General features: G+C 41.4%; 4 protein-coding genes across 4 annotated transcripts; 2 read left to right on the forward strand and 2 right to left on the reverse strand.

The window, feature by feature from the left end:
* Positions 1-300: 300 nt before the first annotated feature.
* Positions 301-901, reverse strand: LOC110528968 (transcription factor HES-5-like). Its single transcript, XM_021611133.1, has 2 exons — positions 836-901; positions 301-714 (listed from the first exon to the last, which is right to left on the reverse strand). The coding sequence occupies exons 1-2, from the start codon at positions 899-901 to the stop codon at positions 301-303; spliced, it is 480 nt and encodes a 159-aa protein (XP_021466808.1).
* A 1315-nt stretch (positions 902-2216) lies between these two features.
* On the forward strand, positions 2217-3515 carry LOC110528013 (transcription factor HES-5-like). The gene is made up of 2 exons (XM_021609788.2): positions 2217-2424; positions 2538-3515. The coding sequence occupies exons 1-2, from the start codon at positions 2362-2364 to the stop codon at positions 2937-2939; spliced, it is 465 nt and encodes a 154-aa protein (XP_021465463.1). The 5' UTR covers positions 2217-2361; the 3' UTR covers positions 2940-3515.
* A 3070-nt stretch (positions 3516-6585) lies between these two features.
* Positions 6586-8697, reverse strand: LOC110528016 (transcription factor HES-5-like). Its single transcript, XM_021609790.2, has 2 exons — positions 8070-8697; positions 6586-7956 (listed from the first exon to the last, which is right to left on the reverse strand). The coding sequence occupies exons 1-2, from the start codon at positions 8130-8132 to the stop codon at positions 7555-7557; spliced, it is 465 nt and encodes a 154-aa protein (XP_021465465.2). The 5' UTR covers positions 8133-8697; the 3' UTR covers positions 6586-7554.
* A 3364-nt stretch (positions 8698-12061) lies between these two features.
* On the forward strand, positions 12062-13155 carry LOC110527126 (transcription factor HES-5-like). Its single transcript, XM_021608279.2, has 2 exons — positions 12062-12211; positions 12321-13155. The coding sequence occupies exons 1-2, from the start codon at positions 12158-12160 to the stop codon at positions 12753-12755; spliced, it is 489 nt and encodes a 162-aa protein (XP_021463954.2). The 5' UTR covers positions 12062-12157; the 3' UTR covers positions 12756-13155.
* The last annotated feature ends 279 nt before the right edge of the window (positions 13156-13434 follow it).

Raw genomic sequence — 13434 nt, forward strand, 5'->3', positions numbered from 1 at the left:
TAACATCATACAACAAAATAGAGTATAACGCCTTTACAAAAGGCAAAATAATTCCAGAAGCTTACTCCCTATAATAATACAACTGCTTTGAAGCAGTGTTCGTCATACACTGTAGACAATTTCCTGGGTACATCAAAACAAGATATGTGCAAATGTTGAACAACTGACAATAAAAAGCCTATACTGAAAATAAGACAAATCAATGACAGCATTGGTTGTTGGGTTGAGAGGAGCAAATATGATCCAAAATGTTCAGGTACTCTTCCCTAGTCTTGTGATGCAGTGATCGTTGTCAGTAGGCTATTGCCATGGCCTCCACAGAGAGCCTTGGAACCGCCGTGATGATGACCTTGATGTTGACCGCTTGGCTGCAGACTGCGCGTGCTGTTCACTTGACATGCTCCTGGACAGGGCTGTTTTCTGGAGCACGTAAAAGCGTTTGATATCCTGTTGTTCTGCAGCCTGCAGGGGCGCGTGAAGGGACAGGTGGCGGAGGGTCTCCTGCAGACACTGGGAGTAGGTGGGCGAAACGCCCGTTTTGGTCTCCTTCTGTAAGAAACTCACGGCCAACTCCAAAATATCCGCTTTCTCCAGTTTGGATAAGCGCTGCTGCTGCTGTCCACATATCTGTCCTCTGTGGAGAAGTGTTCTCAGTTGCTCAATGCTAATGTTGATGCGGTCTCTCCGAATTTTCTCCACAACGAGCTTCCGTAACTAAAGGAAGGATAAATACATAAATATTAGGCTATTGTTCGAGATAATTAAACTGAATCTAAAAAAATATGAAAATAAAATGGTGTTGTGCTTGTCAAATGCCGAGCATTCGGCTACTTACCTTATTACTGGATGAACAGGACGAGTTAACATAAGTAAGCATATTGCTTTCAGCAAAAGGAGCCATGGCCGTTAGAAACAGGCCGTTGGAAACAGGCGTTCCAACTTGGGACGTTTAAGAGTGGATATTCTTCAACGAGCTCTCACACAAAGCTATATGTAGGCTACAGCAGCCCAGCAACCCAATCTAAATAAGTTTGTGATGAGTCTGTGGAGTCTGTATTTATACTATGCGTATCCCGACCTAATTGCGTGGATTTTTAACACCTGAAACTTTCCCACACTCCACACACAGCCAACCATATAGCCGACGACTGCAATAAAATTTCAGCGACATATATCTGATGACATCCCCCATTTGCCATGTCCCACTAACACTGTTGGAAGGAACATAAGTGTGTGAATGGGACATGCTGCCACCCAAAAGTGTGCTGGTTAATCACACCTATCTTGGCGCCTAACTACACTGCCCAACACCCCACCATTTACCTTGAGCAAAATAGTCTGTCTCCTTTGACGGATCTTTGATGTCCACCACGTGGTGAGATAGAGGGGAAACAGGAGTAACCGGGCACACGTTAGCACAAACATCAAAGATGCATTTTGCACCCATGGTGCTCGTCAAATAACTCATAAAGCTAGATCCACGCGCTGCTCCACAGGAAATCGAATGTGTGGTTGCCTTTCACTTCACACTTTACGGTAGTAGTCTACATTCTGTGTTTACTGCAACGTCTGTCGGTAGATGCAGTTGCATACTTTAGCCCTCGAACTAATTTAATGTAAAGTACACACACACACACACACACACACACACACACACACACAGTTTAGTTGTCTGGAGGGACAGATTGGAAGTGTGCTTTCTCCATTGGGAGATCTGACCAATATGCTTTAGATGAATAATCAATTTGCCCTACATATTAATGATACTAACTGTTGCTGTAAGTGTAGGGGTCAGGATAACTGGGATGAAGCATGACAAAGATCATGAAAGATAATACAAGACATCTATCTGGCTTTCTTTATCTAACATTATTTGCACATGTCCTTATGTCTTCATTTTTTTTATATATATATTTTTTTTACATACAATTACTTTTTTTATGTTAATAATCTCTTTAGTGTGATTATTCTCTGCCTATCTGCCATGTGAAGTGTGCAGTGTCTCATTTGGTATGCTTTTAAGGTCTCTTATCAAGTCTACGGTCTGACCGAGTCCCCATCTGCCTGATAAGGAATGTTCCCAGGTAATAAAAGTGTAACGATGTGCTCGTGTTCAGTCTCTGCCTTTAATATCTGCAGCACCGTTCCCTCTGTTGAGGCCAGTAAACCAGGAGATAATGGATGCCTCTCCCATTGTTGTGTCTGCCTCGCCCACTGGCCTCTGAGTGTGGGAAAGCTAATCCAGCCTGGTACACATGGCTTTGTAATGCTAATGGCCTCCTATAAATAGGGGAGTGGGCTCCTATCTCAGCTCACAACCTTCTCGCCTTCCTCAGAGAAGCACACTCTCTGTCTAACAGAATGGCTCCTACCTACACCAGAGACTCTGACAACACCATGCTCTCTACTAAAGACAAACATAAAGTAAGTATTGTTTATAACATATGTTTGTGTCATAGTTTACTACTGAATCCTTTTCTTCATGATTTGAACTTACAGGACAGATAACTAACTGAATGCCCTCTTTTCTTCATCAGCTAAGGAAACCAGTTGTGGAGAAGATGCGTAGAGACCGCATCAACACCTGCATAGAGCAGCTCAAGACCCTGCTGGAGAGGGAGTTCCACAAACAGGACCCCAATGCCAAGCTGGAGAAGGCTGACATCCTGGAGATGACGGTGGGGTTCCTGAAGCAGCAGCTGCAGCCTCAGCGCCCAGTCCTTCAGAGGGCCCACAGTGAGGGCTACTCCCAGTGCTGGAGGGAGACACTGCACTTCCTGTCTTCCAGCTCCATGAAGGACATGATGCTCCATAACCTCCAGAGAGCTGGACAGGACATCTGTCTCTCCTCTCCACTCTCCTCCCAACACCAAAACCACAGCCAGGGCCCAGTGAAGCAGGCCATCACAGGCCACAAATCAGTCTGGAGGCCTTGGTAGAACCACTGCATAGAGAGACTATCTCACAAACTGGATGGATGTTTACCATCTTTCTTGCTGTAGGAAATACATTTCCAAACGTTATATTGAAATTATATTATTTTCTTGTTATATTTGAATGGAATTCTACTGATGTGATTATTTGTTCTCAGAGAAGGAGCTGAAAACATATTTGTATTAATTCATAATGAAGAATATGTTTGATATTTTACGTGTATGTTTATGTGTGTATGCATTTTGTGCTCACTTGATGCACCAATGTGTTCTTTAGTCCTTTCATTTTCTATGAAGATGATTTGTAAAGGTCATATCTTAACGTGTATGGTTGCTTAGCTTACTCAAATCTTGCTTTAACTCTATTGTATGTACTGTCCTATTGAAGGACATTTACAAATGCTTTGATATGTCTTTTGTAAAGGCTTTTTGGGACATTGTTGTTCCACCATAGGCACTGTTGTGCTGTGAAATGTATTGTTGACACCGTGTGTCTTTCATTCTCACTTGATAAAGTGAACAGACACCTAAAATGGATTCCAATAAATGTTTTGGAAAGTAACCAAACTGTGTGTGTGTTTCTAAAGGAGTTGTAGTGAAACAGGGGATGATGGGACATGTAGAAAAAGTCATAATGTACAAGGTAGATGGAAAGTAACAATTTTATAAACGTAAGTGGAGATAAACAGGGAACAACAGATAACGCAAACAGGCAGATGTACTGATAGATACTATAGATAGAAGAGCAGGCATCTGGCCATATCATATAAAGTAAATCACAGTCTAATACCTGTAAACCTAAGTTGTAAGGTCACAAGTACTGTAATGGAATTCTCTATCTAGCTGTTACATTGAAGTTATTGGATACTGCTGCATTGCATAGTTTATCTTGTGAGATGCACTTCTTTTCAAATATACATTTTGAAAATAGCTGCCTGCCCAAATATAGTTGCTTAATTTGGTGAGGCCACACCTCAACACCAACCTGGAAATGTTGCATGGTTTATCTTGACATTTACATTAACATGTTTTTGTTAAGTAGAGATCACATTGAAAGTGATGTACAGTCAATGGAATAATACAAATAAAAAAAACATAAAAAATAGCTCATAACATGTTTATTAGTACATGTTGTGCTGGGACATGTGTGTTGGTATTGGTGGTGGAACTGCATGTCTTGAACAGGGCATATTGATACTTTGTAGAGGTCAATAATCAATTATCAGGGATTGGCTTAGTGTGTATACCACATGGGCTGCATCTGGTAGCATGGGTCTGGAGCTCACCCAGCTTTCCCACACTCCTCAACCAATAACAGCCCTGATTAGGACAATAGATAACATCAATGACTTTGTGTGTGAGTGTCAATGTGACTGAGTGTGTGTGCGTGCGCGCGTGCATGACAGAGAGTGAGAGAGAGACCATGCATTGGCTGTGGGTGGAGCAGCAGTCAGTCAGTTTAGAGGAGGATGTGTGTCATGGCTGGTGTCGTGTGTGTGTGTGTGTGTGTGTGTGTGTGTGTGTGTGTGTGTGTGTGTGTGTGTGTGTGTGTGTGTGCGTGTGTGTGTGTGTGTGTGTGTGAGAGATGGTGTGTGTGTGTGTGTGAGATGGTGTGTGTGTTTGCTTAAGGTGTGTTGACTCTAATCTATCACCTGGGAGCAGACTTACCCTCCAGACTGACACCTGCTTGCATCAGGCAGATAAGATAGGTTTCCCACGACGCTACACAGCGAGGCCTTGCAACAGGCACAGGCCCATCCTGTCATATAGATATTAACACTCACATCTTCAAAACAAAGCTTAACCCTCACAGCACTGTTGTGTCACTAAGTCAATGAATTGTCTAATATAATAGAAGTGGATTCAGACTTTATTTTGTACACACCATTAGATTAAAGAACAGATAAATAAATGCAATGGCACACAGGGTGGAATATACTTCAACGAGAAAAGTAATTTACATGTAAATCAAAACTAGTTTGAATACTATCCAAATTTAAATGCATGCCAGTTTCATACATTATTTATGAAATGTGTACAACAAATGTTTTTTTTTCTTGCTAAGAAATACAGAGGGACTGTTAACGATAATCACTTGTATTTAATAATGAAGAAGGACATGATGATTAAATGAATAAGCAGTTTTTTTCTCTAGGCTGTGAGTGGGTAGGGGGGGGATCAGGATTCTCAGCATCATGCCTAGAGGATCATTTAGAGCGGCACACTTCCTTTGTCCATGCGATGAAAGGGGAGAATGAAACAGGAGTGTGGGAAAGCCGAGGAGAGACACGCCACACAGTCACACAGCCCGACAGGCAGTCAGGCAGTGGCCCGGCTCACCAGCTGTTTGATGAAACCAGAGCTGACAGAGCCGACGGCCCAACGTTAGCCTGGGGCTTTATATACAAAGCCCAAGACAGGCACGTTGGACACACACACAATGGCACATACACGTGTGTGTGCGCCGATGCTCATGATCTCATTTTAATCATACCTGTACTATATACATAAATTATTACATGAGTATGCATTTAATGTTCTCTTATTGGGGTGTCAGTACATACAACCTAAACATATTATCAACACATGCAAATTAATAAATAATCAAACTTATCTTTAATTAGAGCTACAAACTAAAGACTGCAACTTTAATAAAACTATTATTGACATTTGACCTATGAAGAGAGTAGATTCTGAGATTTAGAGTACATGAATTGTGTGTAACAGAGTGTGACAGACAGACAGAGAGAGAAAGAGAAAGAGAGAGAGAGAGAGACAGACAGCAACACAATTAGACCCAAACAAATCATGAGAAAACTAAAAGATATTTACTTGACACATTGGAAAGAATTAACCAAGTAACAGAGACCACTGGAATGCTATTTGGGTCTAAACAGAGAGTAAATACACAGTGGGAGAATACCTGATCACTGTGACTGACCCAAAATTAAGGAAAGCTTTGCCTATTTTCAGACTCAGTGAGCATAGCCTTGCTATTGAGAGAAGCCATTGTTGACAGACCTGGCTCTCAAGAGTAGACAAGCTATGTGCACACTGCCCACAAAATTAGGTGGAAACTGAGCTGCACTTCCTAACCTCATGCCAAATGTATGACCATATTAGAGAGACAGTACATATTTCCCTCAGATTACACAGACCCACAATGAATTTGAAAACAAATCAAATTTTGATAAACTCCCAAATCTATAAGGTGAAATACCACTGTGTGCCTTCACAGCAGCAATATGTGTGACCTGTTGCCACAAGAAAAGGCAACCATGTATCCCATGCAAATTGAGCCCTTTGAATTGAATTGGGAAAGAGAGAGAGAGAGACTTGAGACTTCAGTGGCGATAAAATAATCAATATTACCAATATGTATTGTCAGTATCATTGTTTATATTAGTATGATGTCCACTTGTGGACCCAGTTTAGGTTACAATATGAAAATACAATGTCTTCACAACAAAATATTTCAGTATTTTTTTTTATTTTACTAGACAAGTGAGTTAAGAACAAATTCTTACTTACAATGACTGCCTAGTGGGGTAACTGCTTTGTTCAGGGGCAGAACGACAGATTTTCATATTGTCAGCTCGGAGATTCGATCTAGCAACCTTTCAGTTACAGGCCCAATGCTCTAACCACTAGGCTACCTGCCGCCACAGTTTGCATGAGGACTCATCATGTGCAATCTGTTCCTTTTAAAAAAGGGTTTCACTTAAACGTGATAATTTTTTATTTTTAATTTAGAATAGAATTGATTCTATATTCATCACCAAAATCTGAGTCGACTCCATAAGAGTCATATGCCACATGGCAGGAAGTGTAGATAGCAGAAAAGTGTTGTCTACGTCTACTCATAAAGCAGATTCATAGTAGTCTATTTTACAGACAGCTCCAAACAGGGGACAACAAACTATAACGCTTGTCATATGATGTTTGCTGTCCTTCATAAAGGACCTGTTGTTACTTTCCATCTACCCTGTACATTATGACTTTTTCTACATGTCCCATCGTCCCCTGTTTCACTACAACTCCTTTAGAAACACACACACAGTATGGTTACTTTCCAAAACATTTATTGGAATCCATTTTAGGTGTCTGTTCACTTTATCAAGTGAGAATGAAAGACACACGGTGTCAACAATACATTTCACAGCACAACAGTGCCTATGGTGGAACAACAATGTCCCAAAAAGCCTTTACAAAAGACATATCAAAGCATTTGTAAATGTCCTTCAATAGGACAGTACATACAATAGAGTTAAAGCAAGATTTGAGTAAGCTAAGCAACCATACACGTTAAGATATGACCTTTACAAATCATCTTCATAGAAAATGAAAGGACTAAAGAACACATTGGTGCATCAAGTGAGCACAAAATGCATACACACATAAACATACACGTAAAATATCAAACATATTCTTCATTATGAATTAATACAAATATGTTTTCAGCTTCTTCTCTGAGAACAAATAATCACATCAGTAGAATTCCGTTCAAATATAACAAGAAAATAATATAATTTCAATATAACGTTTGGAAATGTATTTCCTACAGCAAGAAAGATGGTAAACATCCATCCAGTTTGTGAGATAGTCTCTCTATGCAGTGGTTCTACCAAGGCCTCCAGACTGATTTGTGGCCTGTGATGGCCTGCTTCACTGGGCCCTGGCTGTGGTTTTGGTGTTGGGAGGAGAGTGGAGAGGAGAGACAGATGTCCTGTCCAGCTCTCTGGAAGTTATGGAGCATCATGTCCTTCATGGAGCTGGAAGACAGGAAGTGCAGTGTCTCCCTCCAGCACTGGGAGTAGCCCTCACTGTGGGCCCTCTGAAGGACTGGGCGCTGAGGCTGCAGCTGCTGCTTCAGGAACCCCACCGTCATCTCCAGGATGTCAGCCTTCTCCAGCTTGGCATTGGGGTCCTGTTTGTGGAACTCCCTCTCCAGCAGGGTCTTGAGCTGCTCTATGCAGGTGTTGATGCGGTCTCTACGCATCTTCTCCACAACTGGTTTCCTTAGCTGATGAAGAAAAGAGGGCATTCAGTTAGTTATCTGTCCTGTAAGTTCAAATCATGAAGAAAAGGATTCAGTAGTAAACTATGACACAAACATATGTTATAAACAATACTTACTTTATGTTTGTCTTTAGTAGAGAGCATGGTGTTGTCAGAGTCTCTGGTGTAGGTAGGAGCCATTCTGTTAGACAGAGAGTGTGCTTCTCTGAGGAAGGCGAGAAGGTTGTGAGCTGAGATAGGAGCCCACTCCCCTATTTATAGGAGGCCATTAGCATTACAAAGCCATGTGTACCAGGCTGGATTAGCTTTCCCACACTCAGAGGCCAGTGGGCGAGGCAGACACAACAATGGGAGAGGCATCCATTATCTCATGGTTTACTGGCCTCAACAGAGGGAATGGTGCTGCAGATATCAGAGGCAGAGACTGAACACAAGCACATCGTTACACTTATATTACCTGGGAACATTCCTTATCAGGCATCTGCAGATTGGGACTGAGTCAGACTTGATAAGGAACCCTAAAGGCATATAGATACTGCACACTTCACATTGCAGATATTAATGCTAACCTATTAAGGAAACAAAGAATATAGTCAGAAGACACAATGTAAATACTGTGATAGTACTGTAAGTACTGTAAGTGTGCTGTAAAATTAAATAATTTCTCTCCCCTTACATCCGTTACTTATATACCATTTACATCTTCTCTGTCTTTCACATGTACAGAAAGCATGAGAAAGGTACACTGGGAGAGAGAGAGAGAGAGAGAGAGAGAGGGGGGGGGGGAGGGGTGGGAGAGGGAGAAAGAGAGAGAGTGAGAGTGAGAGAGAGAGAGAACGTGAGAGAGAGAAACATTCACATTGTAGATGCCAATTAAACACAATTATCCAGCACCTTCTGGGAAGGCACACTTCCATTGTGAGACACCTTCACTCAGCCCCCCCACAGAGTATGTGGTAAATGTGAAAGAGAGTGTGGGAAAGCAGGAGAGGATCCAGTCAATAGGCCACACCCCATCTCCCCTCCATCCACCACCCCCTTGCCCCCCTCTAGAGATACCCTTTCAACCTGCTGCCCAGATCAGAGGCACTGCTGAGCCAGGGGGCACGTGTGTTCCCCCCACCTCGCCCTCGTTCACATGGCCGGCCTGTGTGCGTGCACACTTACCTAACACTCATTACACCTCTCCTCCTCTAATCTCCTCTGGCCTCTCATTAATGAAACCTGCACTCAAACACTGAAGCCTTCGGACAGTACAATACAGTGAACTTCACTCTCATCATCAGAGGCTATTACTAAATAATGTTTCTCCTATCACTCGTGAATAAGTTAATATAATTGGTAAATGTCTACATACTTCAATAACTTACTAGACACTTGCATTAAAATGTTTAACATTGATTCAAATGGTTGCTCTAAACTAAATGGACAAAAATGCTAATGCTAAAAATGTAAAAAGGCAGATGGCAAGGGTATTTTTGGAGGGAAATCATTTATGGTCTGTCTTTTCTTCTCTCTTTAAAGATATTTCTAATAAGTGAGTCATGACTATGCAGATGAAAACATTATTTGAGTATGAACACATTCCAATGTGGACATTCCATCTATTCAGGAAGAAAAGCGATGGCCTCATTATAAGCCCCTCCACACACACGCACACTCTCGCCCACGTGCATGGACACACGCACACACACCAAAACAGTCTCCATAGCTTTGAGCCCAGATGTCCCAGTGTCTGTGTGCAGCCAAAGGCCCTCTCCCTCTCTCCAGTGAGGAATGTGTGAGAGCTCCGACCTGCTCCTCTTTCCCACACTTAGCCCCCATTCACGGCTGCGCCCCACCCTGCCACAGCCGCCACTGATCCATCACCCCTCATTATGCCTGGAACTCAATAGGCCATCTGGAACTCTGCTGGGCGAGCCCAGGCCTCTCACACACTCCACACCTAGAGGAAGTCACAGGTAGATCATACTGGAACGCAAATAAAAAGACTTCAGGCTGCTATTATGATATAAAGACAAATACATGTTATATTTGTGTTATTGTCGGATAATGGAATACAGACATGGACATACAGTAAATACACAATCCAATGATACCTAAACAAGATTGAACCTTCTCCAGAACAAGTTAATTGAAAAAAAAACATGTAGTGCTACATTGCAGAGCAATAATAAGATATTTATTGTTTTTGTATGTGTGAATACCTATTAAAACTGACCACCAACCACACTGACCCATGACAGTACTGACAGGGCGTCGACTAAGACAGAAGTCATACATTTGACAATTTCCCACTTCAGGTCACATGTCCATGGGATGCCATAGACCGGGGTCCACATTGAGGAGGATTTATCAGGTCTAAAGAGAGGTCAGGCATTTCCCAGGTCCCTGTTTGGCTCATGCCTCAAGGATGCCCTACTTGATGAGGCGTGTGATACCAAGCACCTGCCCCTCTCAGGCGAAGCCTGGTTCAGCACAACAGTCAGGAATGCATTGGGCCCTTTTACATGGCACAGTTTGGCGGAAGAGAGAGAGGGATACATGTGGGAGATGCAAGGTTGGTTAAGACAATCTCACAATCTGGAGTTAAAAAATACACAGAAAGCATGAATGAACAAAATAGCTGTTTTTACTCTAAGATGTTAATTGATGTTACAGATAACATAGACCAACAAATGAAAAAGTTCTGAAATAGGTCCAAGTAACACAAGACAGTGCCCATGGCCATGAGTGAAACTAGGTGCACTAATTATAGCTAATAGGTCATTTAAAAGATACCACCGTTTATATGGCATCTCATGTGGCTATAATTATAAGCATCACACAAAATTGAATTTAAAAAAATTGAAAGATTGAAATTTAACCTTTGGAGTGCTGTCCATTTAATTTGTATGGATTATCAAAAATGATCCAGCAGAACCCACCTATTTTGGAGTAGACATACTTTCTATTCAACAGGTTGTTTTCATTATCCTATAGGCCCATAATGTTGCCAGCAATGATTGCTGCATTTTTTCCCATTGAAATGGGCAACTTTTCATTATCTATGGCATTTTGAATATGTATACAATACAAACAACAATTTGGTTGAAATTCTAACATTTCACCACTGGACTGATGCCCTCTAACTAGAACTAGAGAGGAAACATGTATTGAAGAACTCACCCAGCTGACAGAGGTTTCCCGCCACAGAAGCCAGCTGCTCCTCTATTCAAAGACTAATCCTGTAGGCTGTGGTGTCCCAACTTTCCCACAGCACACTTTCAGCAGAGCAACAATGTAAGTGTGCTGTGCTCAATACCGCATTAGTCACGGTCCTCAATGAGGCATCCCATTCCCAAGGGGCCACATGGAAAAATATCACGTTGATACATTGTTGACCGATTGGTGATGAAGCGAACAGGATAGAGTCGTTTACAAAGGTTCGCATAAACTACCTGTCTATAAATAGACTGTCGCTGTATAGCCTATATCTAAAATATCCTTTCAATGACAACAGACTTAATATAACAATAATAATAATCGTTTTTGGAAAAGGTATTATATAGGCTAATGTCTAAATACGTGCTATTTATTATAATACTATTGTTATGGTTCTTATTATAATACAATATGAGTAAGAGTGGCTATAACAATCATAATTGTAACTTTTGCGCATAAGAATAACAATCATAACTATAACTTGTACATAAAATAGGCAAATCAAACATTGTGTAAGGTTGAATGAATTCATCAAACTAACTCATTTATTTAAAAAAAAATGCGGGAAAAAGCACACAGAAGCAACGCCTCTTGATCCTGAATAATCTTCTGGAAACCCATTTACTTACTCAGGATTTGTTTCCCGCCTTTTGGGTTTGACCGTGAATGGAGCAACATTTTGGTGTGCAGTCACAAAAGGAACACAGTCAAATATTTCAGAGCATTTACTCTATTGCACAGTCCACCTGTTCCCTTGGGACACGATCATTGTCCCAAAGCAATAGACAGTCAATTTAGCATGAAGTAATGGAACACTCTTTCTTTGTACTGTCCGCGTTCCTGATTGGCCAGCAAGTGTGGGAAACCTGTCAAACTGTGACCCACACGGGTTTACAGTGTGAGGGGTGTATAAATACGGAAGCTCTGTAGAGGTGGTCAAACCCCACTTCTAACATCCGCAACTATCTTTACTAAGAGCAAACATCAACTGACCAACAGCAATGGCTCCTGTCAATATGTGCAACATTGTGAGGACCACGAAAGATAAAATCAAAGTAGGCTAAGTACAATTGACTACTGTCCTCTGTATTCATAATTTTAATTTTAATTTGAACATGTTTTTTTAAACTGCGATTAACTAATCAGATTATTTGTTTTATCCAGCTGAGAAAACCAGTGGTCGAGAAGATGCGCCGAGACCGCATCAACAGCAGCATCGAACAGCTCAAGTCACTCCTCAAAACCGAACTTCAAGCACACCAACCCAACTCTAAACTGGAGAAGGCTGACATTCTCGAGACAGCTGTGTTTTACCTGAAAGACAACAGCACGCGCCCTGCTTCTTCATTCAACGTAGCGTCACCCGTCCAGAGCTACGCGGAGGGATTCACCCGCTGCCTGGAGGAGACGCTGCGTTTCCTCTCAGCGCACAACCAGCCGACTGACTCGCAACATAAGCTTGTCGATCACTTCCATCGGGTACAGAAACTTGGTGAGAGAGTCGCGCTGAGTCCAAACCGGGCGACGGTCCCTCACAAAAGCAGAACTCCGAAATGTGTCACCGCAGGTGGAAGAGGGCCTTTGTGGAGACCCTGGTGATGCGCATAGCCTATTTCGAGACGTTAAATAATGAGACTTTCGATGTCAAAACCAGATAATATGTTGGTCTAGCTGCACGACCAAGTATGATCTCTTGTAGGAAATAATTATTCCCTTTACAATTTATCTTTTGTTCGTAAAAGTTGAAATTATTGTTATTATTCTGTTTAGAATGTAAATTCCATATCCTGTATTGTGCTATTGCGCATATATTTGTGACTTCACAATTGTGAAGTAAACTATTTTTTACATATTGTAAAATATATTCAAGTAATATCTTGGTGTATTTCTGGGAAAATAACTCAGCCATATGTTGCTGAATTGTAATGTGTCCTGAAACAAGCTGTGATTGGAACATTGATTATCACATTGATATGGAAATATTCCCCAATAAATAAAAGGAAATTACAATTTATGGACTAATCTCTATTAATTAGGTTACTATTTCTATGTTTTTTTTTTATACACAACACTTATAGACAGTAGGCCTACACCTCTATTTAAAATAAGGTGGCACTTAAATGGCAGGAATGACTGAACTTCATGCATAAAAAGACATCATTTCACATCAATCAGAATGATACCAACAGGTCTACACAGTGATTTATACCAAAACATTTCAGCGAACAACTTAGCCTAAACGAAGCCTACAAGACTACAGGTGGTATCCATATTTCCC

This window comes from Oncorhynchus mykiss, chromosome 7, assembly GCF_013265735.2.
Source record: "Oncorhynchus mykiss isolate Arlee chromosome 7, USDA_OmykA_1.1, whole genome shotgun sequence".
NCBI lineage: Eukaryota > Metazoa > Chordata > Actinopteri > Salmoniformes > Salmonidae > Oncorhynchus > Oncorhynchus mykiss.

What these genes read in the sequence shown, in the direction of transcription:
- LOC110528968 (XM_021611133.1), bottom strand. Translation starts at nt 901, where the DNA reads ATGGCTCCTTTTGCTGAAAGCAATATGCTTACTTATGTTAACTCGTCC. An exon ending in CCTGTTCATCCAGTAATAAG is followed by an intron (nt 715 to 835) that starts GTAAGTAGCCGA and finishes TCCTTCCTTTAG; the next exon opens with TTACGGAAGCTCGTTGTGGA.
- LOC110528013 (XM_021609788.2), top strand. Translation starts at nt 2,362, where the DNA reads ATGGCTCCTACCTACACCAGAGACTCTGACAACACCATGCTCTCTACT. An exon ending in CTACTAAAGACAAACATAAA is followed by an intron (nt 2,425 to 2,537) that starts GTAAGTATTGTT and finishes TTTCTTCATCAG; the next exon opens with CTAAGGAAACCAGTTGTGGA.
- LOC110528016 (XM_021609790.2), bottom strand. Translation starts at nt 8,132, where the DNA reads ATGGCTCCTACCTACACCAGAGACTCTGACAACACCATGCTCTCTACT. An exon ending in CTACTAAAGACAAACATAAA is followed by an intron (nt 7,957 to 8,069) that starts GTAAGTATTGTT and finishes TTTCTTCATCAG; the next exon opens with CTAAGGAAACCAGTTGTGGA.
- LOC110527126 (XM_021608279.2), top strand. Translation starts at nt 12,158, where the DNA reads ATGGCTCCTGTCAATATGTGCAACATTGTGAGGACCACGAAAGATAAA. An exon ending in CCACGAAAGATAAAATCAAA is followed by an intron (nt 12,212 to 12,320) that starts GTAGGCTAAGTA and finishes TGTTTTATCCAG; the next exon opens with CTGAGAAAACCAGTGGTCGA.